This window comes from Cygnus atratus, chromosome 9 (assembly GCF_013377495.2).
Source record: "Cygnus atratus isolate AKBS03 ecotype Queensland, Australia chromosome 9, CAtr_DNAZoo_HiC_assembly, whole genome shotgun sequence".
NCBI classification, from domain to species: Eukaryota; Metazoa; Chordata; class Aves; order Anseriformes; family Anatidae; genus Cygnus; species Cygnus atratus.
Window position 1 is genome coordinate 9,987,352 of NC_066370.1, and position 27,789 is coordinate 10,015,140.

At 39.5% G+C, this 27,789-nt stretch overlaps 1 protein-coding gene across 7 annotated transcripts in view; it reads left to right on the forward strand.

Annotated features, from left to right (window-relative positions):
• ARMC8 (armadillo repeat containing 8) overlaps positions 1-20,752 on the forward strand; it is a 62,429-nt gene extending 41,677 nt beyond the window's left edge. For all 7 annotated transcript variants that reach the window (XM_035545107.1, XM_035545109.1, XM_035545110.2 and 4 more), the window contains 13 exons: positions 2,862-2,922; positions 4,843-5,043; positions 7,657-7,752; positions 9,539-9,621; positions 9,941-10,022; positions 10,668-10,754; positions 12,888-12,980; positions 13,488-13,637; positions 15,494-15,589; positions 17,288-17,383; positions 17,849-17,921; positions 19,217-19,310; positions 20,118-20,752. In XM_035545107.1, the coding sequence (XP_035401000.1) occupies positions 2,862-2,922; positions 4,843-5,043; positions 7,657-7,752; positions 9,539-9,621; positions 9,941-10,022; positions 10,668-10,754; positions 12,888-12,980; positions 13,488-13,637; positions 15,494-15,589; positions 17,288-17,383; positions 17,849-17,921; positions 19,217-19,310; positions 20,118-20,151 (1,246 nt within the window). In that variant the 3' untranslated portion in view covers positions 20,152-20,752. The remainder of the gene's footprint in view (positions 1-2,861; positions 2,923-4,842; positions 5,044-7,656; positions 7,753-9,538; positions 9,622-9,940; positions 10,023-10,667; positions 10,755-12,887; positions 12,981-13,487; positions 13,638-15,493; positions 15,590-17,287; positions 17,384-17,848; positions 17,922-19,216; positions 19,311-20,117) is intronic.
• Positions 20,753-27,789: the final 7,037 nt, after the last annotated feature.

Here is a 27,789-nt window from a genome sequence, read left to right on the forward strand (position 1 = left end):
GGCTACTGATACACTGTTTGATTTGATCTCTTCTAATTCTCTACATTTACAACTTTCCTTTTGGATTTTCATGGCTTATTTTTGAACTGGGTCAATGAGTTCTCTGATTCAATTCACCACACAATTTCACTGACACTTGTGTTAGTGCAAAGGTTTTAGTTTCAGGGTGAGGAATAAGTGGGGTAGGTAGGATGGTCTTTTTTGTTCATGTTGCCATGCTATGATGACTTAACCCATTCGTGAAAGCAGTTATAAAGAACTGGGGAGGGTAGTGTTGTTTTAGGGGGGTAATCCCCCTCTTTTTGGGAGGTTGGACTGGGGACCTCCCATACTACCTTCCAACCACAGTTGATCTGTGCAATCTGGTTTTTCTGGTTTTGTTAAAGTAGTGAAGAAGGCAAGGTAAATTACCTGTCTTGTAGAAGTCTGTCACAATTGATTTCTTTGTTTCTTTGACCATTCAGAGAAGACACAGAGAATTAGGATTAAAATTTTAATTTTAAGTATGAGAAATATATATATTTTTTAAACTTAGCTCAAGATATGTGGCTGTTGATTAATTACAAAGGCAGGCTGGAGTTAAAAATGTGTTCTGGGTTTGGATTGTCTCCTCATTGTGGGATGAATGCTCTCAGGTGTGCTGCTGTTCTTTACTGACCTGCTTCAGACTGGAAGGAGCTGGGTGGAGGATCTCATCTGTTGCTGTTGCTTTGCAGTACTTTGGCTCAGATAGACTTTTGAAGGCATAGAAGAAAAGGGCGCAGTAAAAAGCACAATAGGGAATTGCAAGAAAAAGGAAAACAATCCAACATCTTGTCTTTCAGACTAGGTTTCTAATTAGTCCCTGGGCAGTCATCTTTCTTAGTAGGGCATTCAAGGCCTCAGTTTCTTAATAGTCTGAGGCCTTACAGAGACCTACTGGTTTTTCTTCTGAAGTCCACTCCTGCTTGATTCCCTCCGAGTCAGTATCTCCTCTTTCCTTTCTGTTCTTCTAGGGAGAGTAGTAGGTGAAATTGTCACAGGTCCTCTTTTTTCTGCTTCTAAATTAGACTTCACTTCTGCCATGCCAGTTTTGGTCAACTGATGCAGAGCTCCACTCTGGTTTAATAGTAGAGTCCTTGGAGTGCAGAATTAGAGTTCTTTTTGTGAATTTATGAAGCCTTTTGTTAAATTTCTGTTTGAATCCAGACTGGTATACAAGGATGCCTTAAGAAGGTTCCTTTGCTTTTCAGCAATTGAAATAGACCTGGAAGACCTGAGTTAAGACCTCGGTTGAAATGAAGTAAGGATCTTTCATTTGAGCAGCAGTGTTGGCACAGAGGGAGCAATAGTAAGCCTCTTCGAGGACTGATTTGCACCTAAAAGTGGAGCAGCAACCTTTTCTACTAAAATTACTGGAATTGCTTCCATCTAAGCCAAGCCCATCTTACCTGAAGTAAAAGTACTTTGACCTACTTCATGTCTGAAGCTGAGCCGCTTTGTCCAACATAGGATCTAGCTAGAGTAAATGGCAACTGTCAGACTCATGTTTTCTCCTGATTGTCCAGGCATGAAAATGAGTATTTCCTCCTGTTAGTTGCAAGGGTCAGACAGTGAAGTTAATAAAATAACCTCTGTGCTAACAATCATTATTTTTTCACTTCTGAGAAATAATAAAAAAAAAAAATATGTTTGATTATGGGATTTTAGTTATGTCTGTCATTGATAGGTGTTTAGAACAGGTTTAGTGATACTACCTTCTTAGAGGTGAAATAAATCTATTTGGGCATGTGTAAAAAACTTAGGAACGCAGTGAAACATGGTATGGTTAAGGTATGTTAGCATGTTACTGCTCCTTAGCTGAGCAGTTATGATTGATCCTATGTGCACTTTTAACCTGCTCAGCTGAGAGTTGCAATGTCAGTTTTAAGTCACTTTTACTAAATTGCAATTATTTTTTTGACCTCACAATTGCAACATGCTAATACTTAGTCAGTTGCAATGGCTTAATTCAAAAGCTAGAACAAAAGCTACTTGACTGTTCCTGCACTGAATGCAGAACATGTACCCTCCAGCTTTATTCTGTTTCCTTGTTTCCAAGCAGGTAAAAGTGATAAACCATGTAAACTACTTGTATTGGTCAGTGGACTGCTCGGCTTTCTGGTATTTTGTAGTGCAGAGACAGGTAGATTAACAAAGCAATTTATACATTTGCCACCGTGTGTCAACACTGGAGTTTGAGACCTTGGACTTGTCATTGCCACTGCTGAACTTTACCACTAATGTTGTCTAATAAAGACCAAGCGCAGCTTTGATTCAGTGTCAGAGACTTAATAGGGTTCTTCATCAGCAAGGATGTGCTTATTCTAACAGCGTATTAAGATGTGCCTGTGGACAAGCATCAGAACTGTACGACATCTCCTAAGCTAATGCAAGGCGTGTATGTTTTTTGACCAAGCTGTCAGACTGTCAACCCTATATTGACTCTTTCCTTACTGTTTCAAGTGCTTGCCCATGCTGTGGGGGCACAGGACAGCTCTGTGGATATTGCTGTTTTATCTTAGTGAAGGTTGTTAATCTTGTTTTGTTGGTGTAAGAGGTTTGTGCATCAGTCAGACTTAACGGTTAGACCTTTTGTTTGACCAGTGTGGTGTACGTATTGGTCAGTGCTCCAGCAGGATGTTCTGTACTATAAATCTACTTAAACGTCTGCCTGTAGTAATTTAATTTGCTCATGTTCCCAAGTCTAGTAAGCACAAACGTATTGAAATCAACAGTAGAACAGAGGGGAGTACCTTTCATTAGTGTAGCTGATTGTTCTGCAACATCTCAAGTGCATAAAAAACAAAGATAGGTGAACGTGTTTTATTATGTTCTTACAGCCTTACTTCCATGTGCAGAGCTGGAGCAATACGGACGGATGATTCTTGCATCGTTCTTAAGGTGAGCTGATTAAACAATTCTGTTTAAAACAGTTTTCTCATGTGAGTCTGTGTTTTTACTTGTCTAGTATAAAAAGTAAGTCTGTTATACTGAAGATCTCAAAGCACCAAGTTTCCCTGAATTTTATTAAAATAAAATTTTTTATTAAAATACTAATCAGTTACCTAATTTCCCATTTGTGCCTTTAAGCTTTTGTAGTAACATGGCTCTTTTAAGAATTTTTAAATAAATAATCATACCAAAAGGTCCATATCCAGGAATAATTATCCCAGAGTTGATTATCCCACAGCAATTTGAGGTTTGTAATCATTTAAATGACTGTTCTCAAGTAAAATGGAAACAGTGGTCCCTGTATATAAACAAGGCACTGCCTGGTCTTTCAGTAGCTTATTTCAGAAGACTATAGTCAGAATGCTTTCACAGTGTATAAATGGAGTCTTTCAAAAGCAGATAATTTCTCAGGATTCACAATGTTTTCGTAGTTTTGTGTGAACGTTAGTGCTTCCTACTTTGGCTAGGGGAATTTGTTGTTTGTTCCTTTGTTTTTTCAAAAAAGGAAAAATATAGTGCTGAAATAGTGGATTTGATTTTTATGCTGCATGTAGCTTTACTAGGAAATTCAGTAAAGGAAATTTCATTAAACACCATAGGAATGTCATCTCTTTCTTAAGTCACACTTCTGTAGCTAGTCAGGAAAAAAAAAAAGCTGGTGATGAGCAAGTCTATCAGCCCGAGATTAGAAAATAGTAACACTACCACTTGTTTCTCCATGTTATATAGAAGTATTACTGTAATACTGCAATAAGAAAGTATGTTTGCTTTCTTTTATAATTGTCTACCAGACTGCTACTTTCAAGTTCTCAGTATGTTTTTAGCATCCTTTTTTTCCAGAGAATAACACAATTCAGACTTAAGAAAATGCAGTTTAAATGCCTGAAAGATCTTATTCCCCCCACCCCCATAAGCTTCTCTGTTCTGAAACTGAGAAGACCCATGTTCTTATAGCGAATCTAGGAAGTGAAGGAAGGGTCTAACCAGCCACGCAGTTGTTACCGGTGTTTGGTGGTGTGAGAACTGATACCCATTAACTTCTTACAGTTCTTTGTCTTTGCTGTGAAGGCTGCTCTGTGGTTTTAGATCCCCTCATGGGAACAGACAACTGATAAGGGTAGGCATGACCATAGCGTGTGCTGCAAGGCCCTGGTACTGCAGGTAGCTCCGCGTACTGCTGCTTAAAGCAGTGACGACTACTCACCATCAGAGGCTACTGGTTACCATATTCTGACTGTGATCTGCTGTGATCTGGCTTCTGCTAAGTTACATGTTAAACGAGAGAACTGTCAGCAGTGTGTCAAGAGCTGTCCCTAAGTCCTATGTCTTGGTAATGCTGGGGAAAGGGTAGGTTATATGTAAGATACTGCAATAAGAAAATATATTTCAGTGTTCATAGCAGTAGAGTCTGGTACATCTACAGCTTTTGTTGGTGGCATTTTGGTATCTAGCATTCCAGGTAATGACAGATGAAAATCCATATGTTGGAGTCAAAGGCCCATTGCTCCAGTCTTTTTAAGCAAGAAAATCCAAAATGCCATTCATTCCAGTGTAGCTCATGTTGATAGTGACATCTGTTCTAAACATGACTAAATATCACTTCTAAACATGACATTTATGCAGACTATTTTGACTGCATGAGAACTTAGCCGAAAGTAGCTTACTGTATACTTAGTAATGCCTGAGCAATTTCTGTCTGTAGTCTTTAAAACCATTAAAATTATTTTCCTTGAAGGTACCAGTCTAAAGAACCTTAACGACAATTGCGCTGGGATAGCTATTTGAGTTTGTGAGATGCTTTATGAACATAGCTGTTCCAAACAATGTTGGTGGTTCTTTTTTTTTGTTTGTTTGTTTTAAACTTTTCAGACTCTGCCATGTTTGGTTCGAATGTGTAGCAAGGAGAGACTGCTGGAGGAGCGAGTAGAAGGAGCAGAAACTCTGGCTTATTTGATTGAAACAGATGTGGAGCTACAGAGAATTGCCAGCATTACTGACCACCTCATTGTCATGCTTGCCGATTACTTCAAGTATCCCAGTTCAGTGAGTGCAATCACTGATATCAAAAGGGTATGTTTCCCTTCTGAGTCTTTGAAAGTGGGCAAAACCAGTAATAAGTGGGCTTGGGATGTTTCTTTATTCTTCTTAAGCCTTGCGTCAGAGTTCTTCAATGGAAAGCTGGCCAGAGGTCCAGCCGTGATCCTGACGCATGTAGTCCCCAAATCTGTGCTCATTCGCTGCTTTTTCTGGGGCCTGAAATATCCAAACTAAGAACTTAGTGTATATTTAGACTCTGCGTCCTGTAAGAAGGATGGTGCTGTTCTTTGTGGAACACAGAGAGATGGGCTCTGGATATTTTAATACAGCCTCAGCATACAAGTTTCATGATGTTTTCCCAAGGTAGGAATGAAGTACTAGACTGGGGCATCTGCAATGTTCTTTGCAGAGTTTAACAGGCTTGCCTTCAGGAACCAGAGCATTTCAGCTTCATAAGGAGTAGTTCATGTGATACAACTGATTTCAATTCATAGGTCAGCTTTGTGAAAAATGTCAAGTTCAGAGATGGTTCTGCTCTATTAAGCAGAAAAACATTTGGATGTCATAGCATTTCACATTATGTGCAGATATTATCTGCATTTGCAAGAGGTTGGATAAACAGAGACCAAAAATATACCTTGGAGACTTATTTTCATAGGTATTTTAGACACTCTCATCTGTGATTTTTTTTTTTCCAGCTTTGCGTAAACTTTCCAAAGCACTAGTAGATCAGTCAACCTCAGAAGCAAGATTGTTCTTGATATTCTTTGTAGGGAAATATCCATTATGTATTCCCTTCTGCTCTCACTGAGTATGATTTTTAGAGAGTACCCAAAAACTGGATTACAGAGCATTTGTTTTCCTCTGAAACTATCCCAAGAGGTAGACACACTTTTCAGGTTTTTGTAGGATGAAATTGATACTGCATATACAGCTGCCTTGAAGTCTGTGTAAAAATGCAAATTAAAAAAACAACAACAAAAAACCACAACCCAACTGTAAGTAGCAGAATGGATTTAAATAAGCAAAAGGAAGTTTAGCAGTTGACTGGGGAGTAATAAACGTTGGCTGTAGCATCAAAACATGATAAGGTTCCAAATGTAATTATAAATATGGCATTGCTTTGAGTGTTCAGAAAGACCCTAAAAATAGTCAGCTGCGCAGCCAGGGTGCTAACTTTGTGGGTTTTATTTCTTTATATTAAAAAAAAAAAAGCTTTGAGTTACACGCTCTAAAGTAAAAACTAGATGAGTGAGGACTCTGCAGAACAGACTACTTATCATTGTTAAAATATTTAAAACAGACATAATACATTCTGCTCTAATGTACCTGCGCCAGAGACAATTAATCATACAGCTTACTTTTAAGGTGCTTTTTTAAATTATTTTTTAATTTCAGTGCTTTGCAGCTTAATCCTAGCATTTTTTCTGGCATTTTTTATAGACTTTAAGTTTTGCATTGTTATGTGGAACTCTTTGGTGTACAGACTTTTGAGGGCTGTCTGGATCAGAGTAACTCTGGTTGGAAGGGATGTTAAGAGGTCTTAGTCTTAATTTTCTGTTCAAAGCAGGGTCAGTGCTGAGTTCAGATGAGGTTGCTTATGGCTTTATCCAGTTGGCTCTTAAAAATTGTTATCAGTGGAGATTAAGCAATCTTTCTGTGCAATCTGTTCCAAAGTTCACCTCATAATGATTTTTTTTTGCTTGCATCCAGTTAGAACGTCATCTGTTTCAGTCTGAGTATTGTCTCTCCTTCTTTTGCTGCACACCTCCATTAAGAGTCTGGCTTTGTGTTCTTTGCAACCTCCTTTTAGGTGTTGGAAGGCTGCTCTTAGGTCTCTCTCTGCTCAGCCTTCTCTTCTCCTGGCTGAGTAAGCCAGGGTGTACTCCATGTGCTCATCCAGGTCTGCTCTCCTGAAGTCAAGGCTTTTAACTCTTTTCCTTGCCTTCCTTACACCTTGCAGGAACTTGAACACCACTATTAACACCTATAGCTAACGCTTCTATTTGATTGTCATAACCCCAAACAGTTTTTCCTGATTTGTGAGCAGTGTATCCAGTGGTGTATCACTGTAACCTGCCCATCTAGCTAGCACCTGCGTTAAGAAGTTACCTTCCAGAAACCTCCTAGACAGTTTGCACCCCTCTGTGTTTTACACAAGAAGTTGGAAGTCAACATTCCCCTTAAGCTGTAGGTCCTATAATTTAGAGATGGACTTCAGTTTTTGCTTTTTCTTCAGTTCTCTTGAGTTCCTTTGGTTCTGAAGTGATTTTTTTTCACTTCTGGTTTCTTCCTGTTAGTTTCTGTTGGGTAAATAAGACTAGGTTTCCCCTTAATAGTGTCTGCATAGAGCAGTAACATTGTAGAAGTGTTTTGGCCTCAAATTGTTGTAAGCAGATATTGTTTGTTTAAGGTGACTTCTCTGTAACTCAGCAGAGAAATTAACTGTTCACTTCAGTTATTGCATTCAATTGTTAAGTGTGGACACCAGCTAATGAAATTATCAGTTCCTTTGCCAGTGTTTCTGGCTGCTCTTGGTGTGGTAGACAAAACCCCAGAACAAGATATTAGTTTTACAACAAATGGGGAAATACCACCTGTAATTTTTTAGTGTCTAACTTTGACATCAGTGCTTTGTTTAAATAGCTTGACCATGATTTGAAGCATGCCCATGAACTGCGCCAGGCCGCTTTCAAGCTGTATGCTTCCCTTGGAGCAAACGATGAAGATATCCGAAAAAAGGTGAGTTCATGAAAATGTTAGCATCCAAGCAAAGACATAGCTGAAGGAGCATGCAAGAATGTATGTTTTGCCCCTTCTGCCCTTTTTTCTTCATTTTAGAATCATAGAATCATAGAATTGTTAGGGTTGGAAAAGACCTCAAAGATCATCTGGTCCAACTATCTTCCTGGCACCAATATTACCCAGTAAATCAGATCCCTAAGTACCACATCCAACCTTTCCTTAAACACCCCCAGGGACAGTGACTCCACTACCTCCCTGGGCAACCCGTTCTAATGCCTGACTGCTCTTTTTGAGAAGGAATTTCTCTTTATTTCCAACTTGAACCTCCCCTGCTGCAACTTGAGGTGATTCCCTCTAGTCCTATTGCTAATTATTTGCAAGAAGAGGCCGAGTATAAGTTGAAATGCCAAGGCTTGCTTTCTGTTATGTTAATACAAACTTTTACATTACACTTTCCTGGCATGGGGTTTGAAGAGAATTAATATTTTTCAGTAACAAAATAGAGTGAAGTTTGTTTATGCAGTCTCTTCACAGTGGTGAACTAGATTTTGAAAATAAACTCTTCAACATGTTGTGGTCCTTGCTATTCAGAATAGAATAGGAACCTACAAATTTCATCAATCCAATTGCATAAGCTATGCAGGGATATAGTTGTGGCATATGAGTATTTTAACATTTCTAAAACCTATGTTTTGAGGGAAAAAAATACACCTCTGTTATGGATCCTATTATAAAACAGATTTGCTCTGAAAAACAAACATAAATTCTGAAAAGTGTAATCATATTGTGATACAAAGTCACAATTTTTTCCATGATTCTGAAGTGACCAAGGCCTTTGTGCTGTTGAAATAAAGTAGTTGGTGTGAAGGAGAACGAACTCTACTCAAACAACGTGGGAAAGACTGGAAGATAGGAGCACTCATTTACTTAAGAATTAACGTGTGGAAAGTGGAGGGAAATTAAGCAATGAATGATGAAAAGTAGCGGTTTTTTTTTTTTGGAAATGATGTGTTGTTGCAATGTCAAACAAAAATGGTAGGTACAAGAGGCAGGAGAATTTTTCCAGTGTTTGCTGGCTAAAGGGGAAAAACAGAAGGAAGAAGGGTATGGACAGGTAGAAGGTGGAAAAACGTTATTTAAAAGATGACAAGCCAGGAGATCTGTCAGTGGGGAGTGATTCAGGATCTCCAGAACTCAAACCCAGAGATTTCTTTTGTTGCAGGATTAACTTCTTTAGTTAATAGCAAGGATCCCATCTTTTATGTATCAAAGCATTGTTTTTAACAGATGGTGGATGTGTAAAGACACAGCTGATTTATTACAGAAGAGTCATCTTTCACCCTGGTATATTAACTTCATTTTATCCTAGTCTTCAGCGCTTGTGTTGGCCCTGTCTAAATATGGAGGATGTATGACTATCTATCTCTTCCAGACCATTCCAAAACATGTCTCTAATCTGTAGTTTGTATATATTATGTGCATTCACACATGCTGTCTTCTATTTTAATATGACATTAAAAGTAATGCATATATATAGCCCTTTTTTTTTTCTTGAGGATTAATAAAGTCATTTTGAAAGCAATAGTGGAACAAGTAGTATAGATGTCTACTAAATTGTATGCAGATGCACACTTCGTTCCACTTAATAAAGGACTGTAAAGTGGATTACTGTTTTAAGCTATGGTTTTTGTATGTGATATTTTAAATATTGCAAACAAAAAACAACAACCCATAAATGTTCATACTGTTTTATTCATATAACATTAATTTCTTTTTGCTCCAGATCATTGAGACTGAAAATATGATGGACCGTATAGTTAATGGCTTATCTGAATCTAGTATCAAGGTGCGATTAGCTGCAGTCAGGTAGGATGCTTTTGTGATTCACACAAACAATTTTGTCCTGTCAAAGTCTGATGCTCCATTTGCTAGAACTTCTGGTAATTTTTCAAAAGCTAAAGTGAGTCTGAAATCTTTTCTATTGTTGGAAAACTTATTAGGGGAAAAATACTCTGGACTAGTATGATATTTTCTTTTTGCTGTTTACAGGCTAGTAATCACCAAATTCTGACTGTATCCTAATGTGCAGAAGCAATGTATTTATATGTGTAGAAGCATCTGTATAACTCTGTGTGTGTGTGTCCGTATACTTTTTTCACAACAAAGGTTTCTTTTTCTGTTATAGATGTTTGCACAGTTTGTCCCGTTCTGTACAGCAGCTCAGGACAAGTTTTCAGGATCATGCTGTATGGAAACCTTTAATGAAGGTAAGTAAAGTCAAGTTGCAACCACTCAAGTGTTCTGTTCAGTTAAAGTAGTAACATGGAGGATATGGTGTCTGTTCAGAATCGTAATAAAAATTAACTAGAAGTCAAATTCCATGACCTTCGAAGAGCCATAAATCAACAAAAAGCCAAGCAGTAGCGAAGAGTGCTGTAGTCCATGCTTGGCTCTCTTTTTTTATTTTTTGTTTTTTAAGTCAGTAAAGCTAAATTATTGCTAGTGTTTAGTTACGTAGGACACTAGATCTATATCCCCTTTGGTTTCGGGCTCAGACTTGGTCTGTAAGTGCTACAAGAGAATTTAGATCTACTTTTTTCCCCGAAGTTCTTTACCTTCTAGATCTCATTGCAGATACTAAAACCAAAGCCAAAGAGCTCAGCAAGGCTTTTAAAAATAATTTTATAGAATGCAATTATCCGTAAGATTGAAATGGATCAAAGTGCTTAAAGTATATACCATCGCATTAAGTTGAATGAGCACCGCATGGATCTGCACTACTAGCATCAAAGCATCTCCTAATGTGTAGAATATCAAATTGCAGCATAATTACAGGTATTCCATTTCAAAATGATGCCTTCCTTATCCTACTAGTTAACAGAGATTCTCCACTCTCCCCTTCATGACTACAGGTTTTACAGAATGCTCCAAATGAAATGCTGGTAGTAGCATCTTCCACGCTATGCAATCTTCTTCTGGAATTCTCTCCAAGCAAAGAGGTAAGTATTTGTCTGTTACCTCTTATTATTTCTGGATAAAAGCTATGTTATACAGTGGCTCAATAAGCATAAGGGCATCTTTATTGTTAGCAAATGCTTGTAAAGCATTATAGAGTTGTAATATTAGGCATACTGTAATCACTGATAGCTTGTTAAAAAACACATCTGAATAGTTAAATGTAGTCTCTAAAGGAAAAAAAAGTAGACACAATTTTTGACTTGTAGTTGTAAAACATGATTATCTTAAAAATAAACAACACAAAACTCATGAGCAACAAGAAAACAAACTTCAATTGGTGATATGATCCACTGTCTTAGAGAATTACTATTGTGATCTTGAAAATGCTGGCATAACTCAGTCTTGTGGTTTTTATTATTGTTGTTGACTGAAAGATACAGGGTATCTGGTCTTGAGTTTTGTAACTCATCTGTTTTTCATACAGATCACACATACGTATCAATACTTAATAAAATGGAACGATTTCCCAAGTCTGAAAGAGTTCTTACAGATAGCATTTGCAAGATTATGGTGTATGTGGGCTCCTGTTGGGCAGTTTGGATTACCTTGTTTTGATCAATTGATCTTGGTGGTTTTAGTCATCTCTGAGAAGACAGAAAATGAACTAAAACAGCACCAACGACAGCTCACTGGCCCGTGGGCTTTCTTGTTCATACTGCCAGTCACAGTTAGCTTAGTGTTTCTACTTCAAATTGCAGTGGAATACCGAATTTTCTATCAGGGCATACGGTTCATGTAAAATTATCATTGCTAAAACAAAATACTGCTTATGCAAAATGAAGGAATTTTTAGAAATGTTAGATTTGAAAGCATCTGTAAACCATCTAATTTTTATTTGATGTATTGATTTTTTTTTTTCTCCATGGTATTTTCAAAATTGTATGTAAACTAGTAGTCGCTTAAACAAAACTGAAGTGGATCTTTATTCTAACCCGCAAAAAAGCTTAGTAAAGAAACAATTTTGGAATGTCTCCCATCTGCTGAGCCTGTGGAGAATTCCCTAGGAGCCAGCCGACTACCGCGTCCGTAGAGAAATCACGATTCCCTGGCAGCTCATTGCAGTGCACAAGCACCTGGGACCAGGTGAACTTCGGCACACATTGCTGGCTGGTTCTGTTACAGGCTGGCTGCTATTCAGAGACACAATCCTCTTCCTATAAAGTACAGCCTTTTCTATACACTTCTGATCAACTAAGGTCTTAAGCAGGGGGAAAACAGAACAAAACAAAAAAACAATTTCTCAAAAGCTCACATGATGTTGAATTATTCATTGCTTTTGAAACAGTAACTTTTGAAGCTTAGCACCTTATATGTTAAAGCCTCATACATCATTGGGTGCATCCTAAAAGGCATGATCCTAAAAGGCATGATCCTAAAAGGCATGATCCTAAAAGGCAAAAGCACATGAGCTCTTCAGGACTTAGATAAAACTAGTAATCTTCAAATTCAGTTCAGCTTGAAAGTAGTTCCAAATTCAACTATCATTACATTAATCAGTTTGAAAGAAAAGCTGTGTGTCTGTTTTTCTTGTTGCTTAAAGATGTGATACTACGAGGTTTTGAATTTTCATCTGATTGTTAAGAGCAGTCTATTTTTCTTTGGCTAAAGCTTTTCTGTTGGATTTTAATTTGGTCTGATTACTAAACATGAAGTTTAAAGGTAAAGAAAGATATCAAGTAGCTTTCATTGTCCATAAACTCTTTTAAACAGTTACATACGTCCTACCTGATACTCAGAAAATGTAATTGCTCAAGGAAGGCAGTGTTTTTAGAGAGCAGCCTCAAACTGAAAGCTGTTGGGGAAAACATTTGCTTATGTGACTGTGGCAGATAAATGGATGGTATCACAACAGTATGTGCGTGTGTACATGTATACAGATGCACGTGAGAATAAGGCCATGTTGACATGAATTTTTCATAGAAACCTACCTTTTAATGCATATGAATTTAGGGCATGGCTTGGCCAGTTCATCAGAGTGGACTGAACATTTTGTAAACTGAATAATAATAAAAAAAAAAAAAATACAAGAAGTCTTGCTTATATTTAGTTTTATATGTATGTCTAATTATTCTAAGTAGTGTTTTAATTGTTTTCTCCCCACCTGTTCATTTTAGCCTATTTTAGAATCAGGAGCCATAGAACTTCTATGTAGTTTAACACAGAGTGAAAATCTTGCCTTGCGAGTGAACGGCATTTGGGCTTTAATGGTAAGTAAAATACTGTTGAAATACTTCTTGGAATTGCATTTCTTAAAAAGGTTGTTAATGTGACCTAAAGAAGTTCTGAGTTGTTGCTAAAAATAATATAAGTGAAATCTGGCTTGTCTTTCCACCTAACGAAAGAACGAAAACAATATCAGTCTGGAGTACTTCATCAGTTAGTGATAAAATAAAACCCTTTAGTTCTCATACCACTTTGGTTGCTGTGATCAGTCAGGGAAACAGTCGAGCAGTGTCAGTCGTGTGCCAAAGACAAATAAATGCGGCTAATAACCAGGTCAACACTGTCAGTTGCTTACAAGAAGTGCATGGAAATTTAATTCACTTGCATAACTATAAAGTCACTCATATGAGGACTTTATAGTTCTTCATAAGTTAAAACATTTTCAGGATTAGTTTAAAAATGATATGCTTGCAGTTAATAGTCTACTAAGAGTGAAAAACCCAAGCTTAAGGTAAAAAAAAAAAAAAAGGCAAAATTTCTGTCTCTTTCAGAATATGGCGTTTCAAGCAGAACAGAAGATCAAATCAGACATCTTACGAGGTCTGAGTACAGAGCAGTTATTCCAGTTACTTTCTGATTCTGATGTAAATGTTCTGATGAAAACTTTGGGACTGCTCAGGAATCTTCTTTCTACTCGCCCAGTAAGTAGAGCTGGAAACAGACTTTTTGACTGTTTGTACAGACGATATAAATTAACTCTTACTCTTTCTGTTAAAACGAAGATTTTGGCTGAGAATACAAGTTATGTTTCTGTTTGATTGCTATTTGATATATTGCTAAAACAGGCCTCTGCTTTGCATTTATCCAAGTATCTCTAAACAAATGTGCAAACCAGTGTCAGAAAAAGTTTGAAAGAATTCTATACATTCACTGGAACTTGGTAATTATCAATTACAGAGCTAGACAGTTACATTTAATGATCAATTCCGTTGCATTTAGCTTTCAGCAAAAACATTTTGCTGAAAGTGTAAATGCCTTTCTGTGAAACTTGCTGAGAACAGCAATAAGAGGGTTGCACTTGTGAATCTAAGTGTGGAGAGGTACTTATATTAAGAAGACCTGTGTTTCTTCTTTCTTGATACCTGAAATATGGCTTTTCTTACCCAACTACATGGAGAGTACTGGCTTTTTGAATTTGACTGCAGGATTGTGCACTTAAAAAATACATATATTCATTTCACACACTGAAATAAAACGGTTTGGAAATGTAAGCCCATGAATTGTTTTTGATGGGAAGAAAGAGATATTTGTGGGGGAAAAGATACAATCCCCTGTAAAGAAAAAAGGGAAAACATGCAGCAAACATTTGGCAAGGCAAGGTTTTTGTGTGTGGGGGGGGAAACTGTGAAGCCTCCACTGTGTGTTTATTGCATACTGTTTCTACCACAAAAAGGTCACTGCAAAAAATCTGATATTTGTATTCAGTGAGTCTCAGTAAACTTCATAGAAAATTTGCTCTGTCTTAATGTGAAAATTTTAATGTGAAATGAAACAACCAGTCATTCATTAAATTGACCCTGAGCTCTGACAACAGTCTAGTTATCACGTTGGATGTTCCTCAGCAGAAACTGTCCTAGCTTCACCTGCTGTTTGTAGCACACTTCAGAGCCAAAATCAACCATTATCATTCTGTAACAAAAACTTCATCCAGAATAACTTATCTGGCAGCTTTTGAATCAAGTTTCATTACTAGCAATTTTAAGAAGTCCTACAGGAATCCCTATCTTTAAGAAATTCCATCTTTAAAAATTGTAGTGTATGTTATGTGTTGGTAATCTCTGGTGGCTGTTTGCTGTTGCTCCTGAGTTTTGTTGCGAGTTCATCCTGTAGATTTACTTGCACATTTTTCTATTATTCCTCAAGACTTATTACATTCTAGTATAGGTGTTTATAGTTCCTAAGAAAATGACCCTTTATCTGTAAGTCTGTAACCTTGAACCAGTTTTCCTAGACTACAAGTAGTTTATGTGCCTTATCTTTCTGAATCCTTTAAGATATTTTAAATGTGGATATCATACCTGTACCTATACAATGTTTCAGTAAGTGTAGCAAAAGTTCCAAATGATTTAAAACAAACAAACAAACCCAACAACAACAAAATAAAAACAACTTTCTTACCTTCTTTGAGATCCTTCTGTTATAAGAGGGGGAGAGAAGGTGGTTCTTTCTAACTGCAACATCATACCGAGAGCTTGTGTCCCGCAGGATTTAGTCTTCAGACTGTGGCCTCTATACAAATGGGAAAATAGTGTTTTTCCTACAGGTTTCAGTGAAATCAGAACCAAGGCCTGTATCATGCCTTCTGAAACAAGACAAGGCTTCAAATGAAGAGAAGTATTACAAAGTTTTCCTGTTGTGATAGACTTGTGGGTTTGGGAGACCTCACTAGGAGCTAGGATTTTTGTGCAGTTTTGCTACTCTTTAAGTAATTCAAGTAGGAATGCTACTTCTTTGTCTGGAAAGTTACGCTGACTGTGTTTTATCATTGCTTTGGCAGCACATAGACCATATAATGAGCACTCATGGGAAGCAGATCATGCAAGCAGTCACCCTTATTCTGGAAGGGGAGCACAATATAGAAGTCAAAGAGCAGGTATCTTTTTTTGTTTCATGTTGTCATGGCAGAATACAATTTAAGAAACACCTAGAAATGCTTCGTGTTCCCAACATGTCGTTTTTGTTTGGGATTATGAAGTGCTGAGAGCATTTTACTGACATCTCTCAGTTTAAAAACTTTAGTACCTACAAGAACATTCCTCTTCAGAGCATGTTACAAACATGTTTGAGTTCCAGAATGTTTTTTTTAAATTTGACAAACGGGGAACACTATACATGAAAGCAAAAGAATTAAATCTAAGGCAGTAGCATGGCAGCTAGGGGGCGGGAGGAAGAAAGGAAGAGAGTAAATCCTTTATTTCCCGCTGAGGAAGGCTTCATGGTTATTTGCTTCTACAGCAGCCGTTGGAACAGTCAATAATAAAGAATAGTGTCGTTGCTTGCCTTGCTGGCAGCAGTGTGTGTTCTGCTGGGAGATGTGGTATCCCAGCTGTGCTGGGTGCCTGGGGGAGCCAGCAGTGATTGGAGGAGAGGAGGCAGCAGCAAGGAAAACAAGCACGTTGCTGTAGCCCAGGAAAAGGTGGGGAGGGGCACTCTCTGAAAAATTACAGCTTTAAGAAAAGCAACGTGCAAGAGGAAAGGGAGATGGCCAGTAGGGTAAAGCATCCCTGGTTTTATTATGGCAGCGTAAGGGGGCCAGCTTACAGGGATACTTGCTGTGGGGATGCTACACCAAAAGTAAGAGGATAGATGGACAGAATTATGCTGATTAACAGTTATGAAAGACAAGATGGAAATGGGGCTCTCTCAAAGTCTTCCGGGGCATGTGGTGATGAATACTGGGGGCAGCGAGAAGCTATGGGAGATTCCAGAGGATTGCTTTGTCTTAGGATGGGTATTGGTAGCAAACAGCATGGCATATAGCTGTAAAAACATAGCTAAATCCAGACGGTCTAAATCTCTGCTCAGTAAAGAATGGGCTGAAGGTAGAGGTCTTTGGCCTGATCATTCTCCAGTGCTCTCCTATAGTCATCCCTGCACATCCAGAAAACATGGCTGAGTTCTTCCACAGCTCTTTGGGGAAGAATTTGCAGAGCATCTCCCTATGCCTCCTGAAAACCAGTAAAGCTGCCTTTGTAGGTCTTAATGTGGTATACATGTAGTGCCAATGTGGGCTTAGTTGCTTCAAGGTTATTTTGTAGGATTGCTTCTATGATTTGCAAGAAATAACCAGATGCGTTTGTAGTTTACTTGTGTTACCTCTGCAGGTAAGATGTGTGGCTAGACTTGGAGGGGGTGGTATTATTACTCTGCTGGATCAGCAGGTAGACCTCTGTTTTTCCCTTTCCTGACCTGAAGAATTGGATGGATGGTCTTTTTTCCTAATTCTGATACAGAATAGACTGCTTTACTTTCCAGTGTATCTTATCTTTTCTATACACTGCATATTTCCCTGACAGACTTAAAATTTTACTAATTTAAATGAATTAATGAATGCGGCTTTTTATTTTCAAATGGCAATGACTTGTTTTTTGCCAGGGATGTTCAGCCTCAGCTGTTAATTTTTTGGCATTGGGCCCAAATGTAAGCAAGCTGGAAACTTCAGATTAAAGATATTAAAGCTAATTAAATGAATTGTTTGTTACAAGTTCAAAGCTGTCAGGAAAACTGTATAAATCATGAAATGTGATCTGCAGCCAAATAACTTACCAGTTTTTTTGTTTGTTTGTTTCAGACATTATGTATACTTGCCAATATAGCAGATGGAACAACAGCAAAAGAACTGATTATGACCAATGACGACATCCTGCAGAAAATCAAATACTACATGGTATGGGGGAATTTCTCTTAAAGGTTTTATGTTGGTCTTTTGCCAGAATGAAAGATGGCACTTTACCATGTATTCATGTAAATTCTTATCCAGTATCATGCACTTAACATTCATGTACCCAGTTGTGTTTTAGAAACCATGGCATACAGCTCTATATGGCAGAGTGATACTGAAAGTCTGATTAAAAGGAAAATCCGGTAGTTATTTCTCGTAAGAATGTTTCAGTGACTTAAGCAATACCTTTAACAACTTTGCATTGAAAACATTAAATGATCTTGAAAAAGGGGCATCTTGTAGACCTCTGAATAAGTATTTGGAAGGAATTGACTGAAAGCCACTGAAGTGCTGAAGGAAGTTATAGATAAGAATTTTATCCCAACTTCACTACCTAATTTATTACAGAATGAATGTCAAAATGTAAATGTGAGAAATTCTAAATTTGAGTACCATTTTTTCTATATTTAGAGTCATTCAAATGCTAAACTTCAGCTTGCTGCCATGTTCTGTATATCTAATCTCATATGGAATGAAGAAGAAGGTAAGAAAGCCTCATTACCAATACATAGACAAGTTACTACCCTGATCAAAAGGCTAATGTAACATACTACTCAGTACTTGCAGTGCACAGCACAAAGGGAGATGTCATTATAGGTATAATATGGAAGAAGTGAGTGAGGTCAGGAGGATGTTGAGGAAAATCACAGAACCACAGATTCTGTGCAATTCGGTGTAAATTGTAGATTCTGTGTAAAATGTAGAGAGCTGTTCTGGGGCAGGAAGGGGAGGCACAGGAAGAGCGTATCAATAAAGAGGAGCTGATGAGAGTCAGCAGGGGGAGGCTTCCATCTGCAGCACTTCTGTAAAACCTGAAAATTGGAGTGAAAGAGAAGCCTAGTGAGAGAGCTTCCAAGTCTAAGGAGGCAGTGGAAAGTTATCATTGGAGGGAGCAGGTTCACTGGAGAGCATAAATGGCAACTGATTAGAAAAGGGACTTGTTGGAAAGGAATTTCCCCCAGCATGGATAACTTAATGCGTTGGGCAGTGAGAGTCTGAAACCAGTAGAAGGACTTGTGGGTGAAACTGGAAGGAATGGAGAAGGCATTCAGTAAGAAGAGCCATGGCCTGGAACAATGGAAAGTAACCGGGAGGTAGCTGAAGGATGCTTCTTTCACAAAAAAATGTGATTTTGTTGTGAGGAGTGGAGAGGGCAAATGGAGGCCTTCGTGTGGAACTGGAAGGAATGGCAAGGGAAGGGTGGGTGGGAGTTTGTGTGCTTTGAGAAATGGAGCCAGGAGGAGGACTTTGTTAGATGGATGATTTACAGATCTTCAAATTGACCATGCTGCTCTTCAACAAAGAAATCGGTGTCTCTAGGGTATCTTTTTCCTACTCCTATTCCACATCTCTCAGGTGACAGAACTTTATTCAGCATGTGACACTTAGTTATGCTCCTGGTGGTTTTCTGCTCGCAGGCATTCCACAGTGCTACAACTCAGACTCAGAAACATACCTCCAGTTAAGTGTTCTCTGCATCCAAATCTGAGAGATGAGAGTAAAGAAGCTTGACTTCAATTGCTTGCTTTAGGATCAAATGTGTTCAGGTTTTTGCCTTCAAAAATTTCTTCTCTTTACACTCATGCACGCTAAAATACGAAAAAGAAACTAGAGCTCTCTTTTGAAGTAGCCAGAGCTGGGGGAGTTTTTCATTCCTGTGTTTTAGCTGAACTATGTTCCATAGCCCCTTCTTAGGCTGTTTTCTGCTGCCACTCCTTTCTTCTGTTCTGCATATGTTATTTTCGGTGGTATTCCCAACAATGTGATTTATTGTTGTAGGTTCACAAGAGCGCCAAGATAAACTACGAGACATGGGAATAGTAGATATTCTACATAAATTGAGTCAGTCATCAGATCCAAATCTGTGTGACAAGTAAGTATAAAAAAAAAATCCAGAAACAAGATTAGATGGAAATCTTTTGTTTTTAATTACGTTATCTTCTTCTGGGTTGCTGAGTTGGATTGGATCTTGGAAAGGCCAGTCAAAGGCATGATAGCATGGTTGGGAGGTGTTGGGTAAAAGGAACAGCAAAACACTTCAGGGTGTAGTAGACACTGAATTAGCTGAAATACTGATGAAACTGCGACCATAGATTTTTGGGAGGTATTCTTAAAAAATTTTGTGCAATGTTAGGTCACATCTATTGCAATCCTACGCTGACTGCTGCTTTCCTACCTCTCACCTCCATTGTATGTTTTTAGTAGGGACAGTCTGACTAACTTGCCTCTAATGTGTTCTGAGTTACTGATTGTAGCATTGGATTTCTCAGCTAAAGGACCTGCTTTTCATGGTGCATCTGTATTACAGAAGAAGAATTGCTTTTTACCAACTGAAGGGAGATTTTTTTTTATGTTTAAAAAAGTCTGTTGATAACAAAGTTCAATATGCTTCTTAATTCCCACCATACTGGCCAGTTGCTAAGAGTATGCTGAACATCTAATATTCTTGATAAGATCATCTTATTCTTAAGTGCAGGGTGGATTCTTAGTTACAGCCCACGCCAAACATTTCTGCACCAGAAACTAGATTCTTCCAAACTGAAGGAACCAGCTGCTTGGCTTCCTTTCACCTCACTAATTCATCCTTCCTCTTTTACTGGCGTAACTCATAGTTCTGGACAGAAAGTTGTTGACGATAAAGCCGAACCCCAACTTTTAACAGGTTGTTCTTCTCTTGCAGGGCGAAGACAGCACTCCAGCAGTATCTTGCATGATCAAAGACTAATTGAATCTATGGACACCCCTCATGTCTACTTAAGGAATAGCAGGAGATATTCCTGACTCCTTATATTTGCACAAGTCACCTTGGGCTGCATTTTTCTCAGGTGCAGGGAGCTGCTTTGCAGAAACAGTTTAAATGATCAGGTCTCCAGTGCACTTGAGAATTTTTTTTGAGGTAGTTTCTTTACTCAGAGGACTCTTGGGGGGTTGTTTTGTTCTTTTGTTTTTTGTTTTTTTTCCTGAGCTACCTGGACTTTCGAATAGAACAATCAGTCGTCATTTTCCTTTTGGGCCTACAATTTTCTGCTTTTGCTGCAGCCTGCGTGTGTGTGGGTGTGTTTGAGTGTGTGCGTGTGCTTGGATGAATGTGCGTGGGTGTGATACCTCAATTTTGTTTTTCCTTTTTTGTGTGAAAATCTTTTTCTACAGGTTTTCAAGGGTTGACCATTGTTTGCTGTACGAATACTTCAGTGAATTATATACAGTTTGAATGAAATGTTATTTAAAAAAAAAACTGTTGTATCCCATAAAGTTTATTTTGAATTTTGAACAGATGAATGTTTTTAAGTAAAATATATGCATTTCTGAACTTCAGCTTAACTTAAATTATACTTCCTTTCTAAAGAGGAAAATAGAGGGAGACAGTAGACCCCAAATTATAAGCAGCACGTTCTGTACTGACAAGATCCAAGAGTTAGCATTTTGCTGTCATACAAGGTCACTTGGTACTGATGACATACTCAAATCAATGGAATGGGTCAGCTGGATTGTTTTAGGTTCCTGTACATTTTTTAGAAGGCTCATACTTTAAAGTTAGCATGACTGACTTTTCTGGAAAGGAACAGGTTGCTGCAATATCAGCATGCATAAGCTATTGCTTTAGAAGCTAAGAATTTGCTCGGATAATTGCTGAAGGGTTAGCTTATTTCACTGGTGATAAGTATTTGCTGATCACTGATATCAATAGAGTGAGCAGCATCTTGCAAAAGCTACACTTTCAAGAGACCAGAAGAAGCTGGCAAGCAGTGATTAAGGGATTGCTTTTGTTTTGCATCCTTTGCCTCCAGACATAGTTAAGTGACTTACAAATTATTTCCATTAACGGGTGCATTAAGTTGGGGAAAGGAATGGAAAAAATACTATTTTTTTCTTTTTACTCAGTCACGTTGCTATAAATTTTGTGTATATATGCAGATATACACACTTGCATGGATTTGGATACCTGGATTATAAGCAAGGGGATTTTACTACATTCAGAAGCTAGATTGTCCATAAGTTGCTGAAATTGTGCCTGTAAGTGTGGAGAAAAATTGTGAGTACAAATGAAGAAGACAGTGTAAGGTTAGGCTGGAACGCAAGACCCACCCAGTGGCGGCAGGAGTCAAATATGCATAGAAACAAATGAGAGCAACAAGGAGCTCTCCTTCTTGCAGTTTCAGGGTTCTTGCTTTCTTCCCGTGTCTACTTCTGATTTCAGTTTAGACTATAGTTTTAATAGTCATAATCTCCAAACACTATATTTATGTAGCACTAACAGGCACACTAAAGATTGCAGTCTATGTCTTAAACCAAATCTTTCTCGTGTTACATTGAGCTTCAGGAAGGCTGCAGCAAGAAGAGAGGTCTGTAACTTTGCTAACCAATTTTGATAAGTATCTTAATCCTTAATCCTAATCAGAAGGTCAAATTGTGATAGCCTTACTTTTTTTCCAGAGTAACTACTTGTGTCAGAAAACGTGACCACAGTTTGGCCTGGAATTTGAATGTGCTATTTATCAGATAACTTACCACATGATTACAGAGGAGATATATACATTTCATGTGATTTCTTCCACTCTCGAAAGACAAATAAAAGCAAGCACCTGACACTTTTTCCCCAGGCATTGCAGTAAGTGACTGGCAGTTTTTTAATGTCCTGCAAATTTTTTGTGATGGACTTTGGGGGCTGAACAAAAAGAAAAGTGAAAATATGTGAGAACTTGATAAATATCAGTACCTCAGAAGTGAAGTCTTATTTATAAAAATCAATCACGTTTTTTTGCTTGAACTCGAAGAAAGTTCTGAGGCAGGTATTACAAATGTAAAACTTTAGTGTGCATCTGGCTTCTAAATTCACACTCCTGCTATGTACATTTAGGAACTCAAGTTCTTACATATCTCTTTTTCCCCTCCTCCTCCATTCACGTTTCTAAAAACAAATCTAAGTTTGATGCTATAAAACTTCGGTGCCTAAAAGTGTTCAGAAAAAAGGTGAGTAAAGTATCTATGTACATCTTTGAGGTTGTTTCCTAAAATTCTACCAGAAAAGCTTAAAAAAAAAAGTAAAAATAATAAAAATGCTCAGACAATCTCGTTGCTGCATGAGAACAGTTGACATTTTCCACAGGTGTGAAGTTGATAGGACAAACTGTTGGATGAGAACATTTTTACATTCAGTTAAGCTTTGTGAATAATTTTTGATGTTGCTATAGGTATGTACAAAAAGAAGAAAATGAATACTGTAAATAAAAAGAACTTTACCAGAACATCTAGGTTTTTCTGAACTTCATGGAAAAATCTGAGCTTTCCGTGCAATCTTCTCCACAGCCTCGTAGTTGCTAGCCTGAGACTTACAATGGGAGCAAACTTGTTGGCCAGATGTTTACCTGCTTTGTTTGGGCAGCGGCATCTTGTGAGTTACAGAGTTGCTTGCATCACCAAAACAAGTAGAGCTCGTCTGAACAGGATACACATCCTCAGATTTCTGGCATCCTTGTGCTATCTCTCTTCTAGAAAACCTATCGTAATTAATTTTGACAAGTATGTTCAATCTTTATATCTGTTCAGAGGGTCCAGTGATGATGGTCAATCTGTGAACGTGTGTCAAAAAGCACAGTTTTGCATGGAGTCTGGCATGCTAGTTATCCGACAACTGGTAGACTTGGTTGTACCTCACCACCCCCAGCTTATTTGGAGCAGTCTCTCCCACTCAAAGTCAAATGAGATTGAAAATTTGCCTGTTGTTCCTGTCACAGATTCACATCATGGTACTGAGAGAAGCTATGTGATGTGCTCAAAAGCATCTTGTGTCAGTATGTTTTTAAGGCAAGCATCTCATATTTTTTAAAATCTATTTACAGATTTTAGCTGTGTAGTAGCTGTTACACCTCCAGCATGAAACTGCTGAAGCATAAGGCAGAAGAATAATGGAGGTGCATGAGATTAAATTCTTGAAGACTACAAAATTGGTTTACTAAGAGGACTGTCTAATAACCCTAAAATGTAAGGACATGATACATGTAAAAATTCAGTTGCGGTCAACATTTTTTGAATTTTTTTTAAAGTTTTTTGAAAACTTTACTGAAGGCTTATTTCTACAAAAAGCTTCTGGGGGTGGCCAGGGGTGTAGCTTGCTCCTCTGAGCTGGTGCTGGAGGCACTGAGCAGCGTTCCTTGGGCTTGGCAGTGGCAATGACGGAGAGCAGTTGATGTGCCAGAAGCCACACTCTCAGCCACGAGAGACCTTGCCCAGCTGGAGGCCACTGCGCGCCATGGGACAAGAAGCCCCCCTGAGGCCTGCACCTGGAGCCTAAGGACCCCAGGGACGGGAGTCAGCGGGGTGAGCAGCAGCCCTGCTGAAATGGACATCGCCCTGCGGGTCTGAGTGTGACCCAGCAGTGTGCTCTTGTTGCAAATGATGAGGGGAAAAAGCTAAAGTTGAGCTGCATTTGGAGTGGGGCCAGCGGCTTACCCCCCACCTCTGCTCGGTGCTGGGGAGGTCAGGGCTGGCTCCCGCGCCCCATGCTTGGAAGGGCCGGGGGGAAGCAGAGCGGGGGGATGCACAGTGGGGCTGCGGCCATGGGCTGGCGGCAGAGCTGGGCGGGTTTGCCAGGCAAAGGGGAGGCAGAGGGGCTCCCAGTGCAGCTGCTCAGAGGGGAATCACGGAGGTGACGGAGCCAAACCCTCCTGGCTGCGGCACAGACAAGAAGGGGGAGCGGGGAAGGCTGTGCTGCTGCTCCGCCCCGCGTTGTCAGGGCTGCGGTAGCAGCGTTGGGGTGCTGCCAGCCGCCGCACAGGTACCGCCAGGCCCTGGCCTTGTCCCTTCTGCGACCCCCAGGGGACAGGGTGGGGGGCCTCTGCTGTGGTTTTGGAGGCGTGCGGCAGTTCAGGCCCTGCAGCAGCACTTCATCTCCAACCCCGCACCCCCAATCCCTCCGACTGGGCAGGGATGATGCAAAAGGCAGTGTGTCCCGGAGAGAGGAGCAAAGACAAGTGAAAAGCTTTCTCTGTGGTGCAGGTTGACCAGCAGCTGGATTCACATAATTAGAAGACTTCTGCTGTGCTTTGCACTGGGGAGTGCTGCTCAAAGGACCCTTGTTGCTGTAGGAGAATGGCTGCAAAGAAAAAGGAGGTAGTCCTTCAGGTCAGTAGGAGCCAGCTGTGATAGAAATGCCTTTTAAAACATCTTTTAAACTCACAACAGTAGAAAGAATGATGTTCAGTCCTAGGGTAACTTGCATTCTTCTGGCAGAGCCCTATTGCGAGGACCTCGTGGTGGAAAAGTATTCCTGAAGGCAGGTGGGAAGCATGGGAAGCGATGGCAAGTCAGCTATGTCCCCCAGAGTCAGGGGTGCAGAGAGTTCACTGCAGGTTGCATTGAAGAGCTGTTTATGTGCTGGCACTGTCCTGTGGTGTGGCTGCTTTCAAAGAACACGCATTTATGTTTCACAGGAGAATTGTTCATAGGACTTCCAGAAGTAGGGACCAGGGGGGAAGAGGGCATTCTCCTGGTTGTTTGGTGAGTTGCTCACTGAACGTTTCTGACCAGTACACATATTTAGAAAGGTTGCTGCAAAGCTGGAAAAAAGTTAGGAGGTGCAAGAAGAATTCAAAGGCTGAAAAAACTATTTCACAGTGATGCACAGAAGAATTTTTCCCTATTTATACTGTGCAAGAGACCTCATGATGCTTTGTTAGGAGGGGAGAGGGGATTTCTGAAGGCAGATTAGCATGCAAAATCATAGAGAAAGCCAAAAAGCAGGTCATTAACATCTTGAAATTTTGAAGTTCTTTACACGAGAGAAATACTGAAGGAAAAAGTACATAACCTTGTTTGTTCACTGTAAGAATTGGAAAACATGGGGTGAAAGTTTGAGCGTTTGTATAAGAAGAGAAGGATGATCACTTTGTTAAGCTAGAAATTATTTATGCTGCTGCTTGTCCCACTGTGTTCCTATGTGATGGGGAATGTAATTTAAACAAGGTTTTTCACCTTTGGCAGCTGAATATGCACCCAGCTTAGGAGAGCCTGGTCTAGGCTTGCAAAAGTGTGGTTGTTCACATCTGCAGGTGGATATGAACCTCATGTGGGACACAATGTGATGTCCTAGAAAAGTTCTGGTTCTATTAGAGAACAGCAAGTCCTAGCTGCCTCTGGGCATTCAAGTTAGCAAAAAACTTTGAACAGCGTTGGCATTGCTTTCCAAGTCCATCAGTCGAACTCGTTATTGCAAATTATAATCATCGTAAATGAGTTGAACTCATTAACGTTCTTGAAACACTATGAGGGTGGTCCTAGCACTGATGATACCTGGAATAATTACATTTCTTAATTCTGCAGATGTTTGCTGAAAAAAAATTAGGCTTGGGTTCACGTGCTGAACAGGAAAACAGACAGATGTTTGAACAACTCCCCATTCTCTGAGTGCGGTGGGATGCTGGAGAAACCATACAATGTGACCTCCAGTAACGTCTCTGAAAATCTGTAAAAGGCTGCTTAATTTGCATAGGAATTTCCACTCTTCAAATTCTTTACTTTGCAATTTTAAAAGTCCTTTAATGTGTGTTCGTGTTAATTATTGAATAGTAGCTAGCCTTATTGCAACATACTGTCTTCCAGTGTAGGCAAAATGTATTTAGGATTAATGATACCGAGAAAGTTATTAAGAATCTTCATTGTTCACTATCAGCACAGCAGCAACAAACTGTATTACCAATGTGATAACGAGAGTGATTGTTTAAAGTCACTTCTTTGAAGAGTCAAAATTTTCAGAACAATTTGTTTAAAAAATATCAAACACTACTAACCCTGGGTTTCCACCCTTTTTTTCTCCCCTTTAAGTCCAGCTCAGCATTTTAGCACGTCCTATTGGCATGGTTAGTATATTGTGTTATTGCTGACACTTCAGTAGCTTGTGCCGAGCCTTTTTTATTTATTTATTTATTTTCTTTGCAACAAGACCCTGTGAAAATTATTCTTTGTTGCTCTCGCATGACCTACACTTACAGAAATAGGCCGGTCAGCAAAGGAGGTTGCTGGAATTATTGGAGACCAGTGTGGTGTTCTAACAGCACGACCAGCCCATGGTGCGGCATCCCACAGTTTGCCTGGAGTGAGGGAGGAAAGAAACTACTAATGGAGGGAGAGAGGGGTTGCAGCTGAGAAGGATAAATGTGTTCTTGGGGTTGGCGAACAAGTCAGCCTGAATGCTGCTTTCACAGCTGCAGCCTTAGGTGATCCCTCAGCTGCAGCCTCTTGTCTTGCACATCAAAGAACCCAGAAAGCACAGAGCGGTGTCCTGTAGCTAAGATTGAGACTGGGGCACAATAAATCTGGATACCCACCACCACCTGGTAGGTTCAGCTGGGAGAGTGGTCATTTGGCCATGATGCTGATGCCTTGCCAAGATGCAGGGGCTGTTTCCTCAGTCGGACCCCAGAACAACTCTTGGTCTCTCTGCAAACTGATGCAGGGGTCTGCAAGCAACCAGACTGTTCAAACGGTTGCTGCAACTAAAAGGGCTTGCATTTGCCTGGATGCTCCTTTCCTTTCCATATGCCTTTCCTTCTTTCTGAGACAACTTAGGTCTCTAATCCATTAAACTGTTCCTTGGGGCTAGCTGGCTTGCTGGTGGGTCTCTGAGAGCTGGCATCCGGTAGTAGCAAGAGCATGTGGGAAGGATGGGAGGAATAAGAGTTTGGGGGCAAGAGTATCTGAATTCAGCTGACTGCGTGGTTTTTCTGAGAGGTCTCCCACCCATGCTCTAGCACAGCTTGGCACTGCCCAGCTGACCAGAGGTGAGAGGATTGTAGTCAGAAGTTTTTTTCTGAAGTGTTCAGATAGCAATACCTCTGTATGTCTGATGTCTGTCTTACATGCAAGAATGCAACGATATGTCAGTATGTTTACAGCTACCTGATGACTTACTGTTGCTCTTACTGTTTTTAAATTTTCACACAGATTAACATCAATAGCCAGGAACTCTGGGAAGAAATGCTGTGTCTCAAAGGCCTCATTGGTAAGGGCTTGGTCAACATAGGAGGTTTATTTTTTCCTGTGTTAAAACGACTCCAGTCCTGTCAGGAATCAGTTTCTACTGGTATGCATGTTTCAGTCAAACCCTCTGTTTCTCTTGCCCTGAGTGGAAGCAACAAATAAGCCTGTAGATGCAAGACTATTTGGAGATCGGTCTTGAGAGCTTGAGACATTCAGACCGACCTTAAGCATATCCAGGAGGGTGGTGCCACAGAGGTCACCATGGGGCACCTCAATTCTCAGAGGCTTTCAAATTTCTTATTATTGTACTAAAATTCTCAGAGGTTTTCAAGTTTCTTATTATTGTACTAACAACCTTTTTTGTAGTCCCCTTCCAG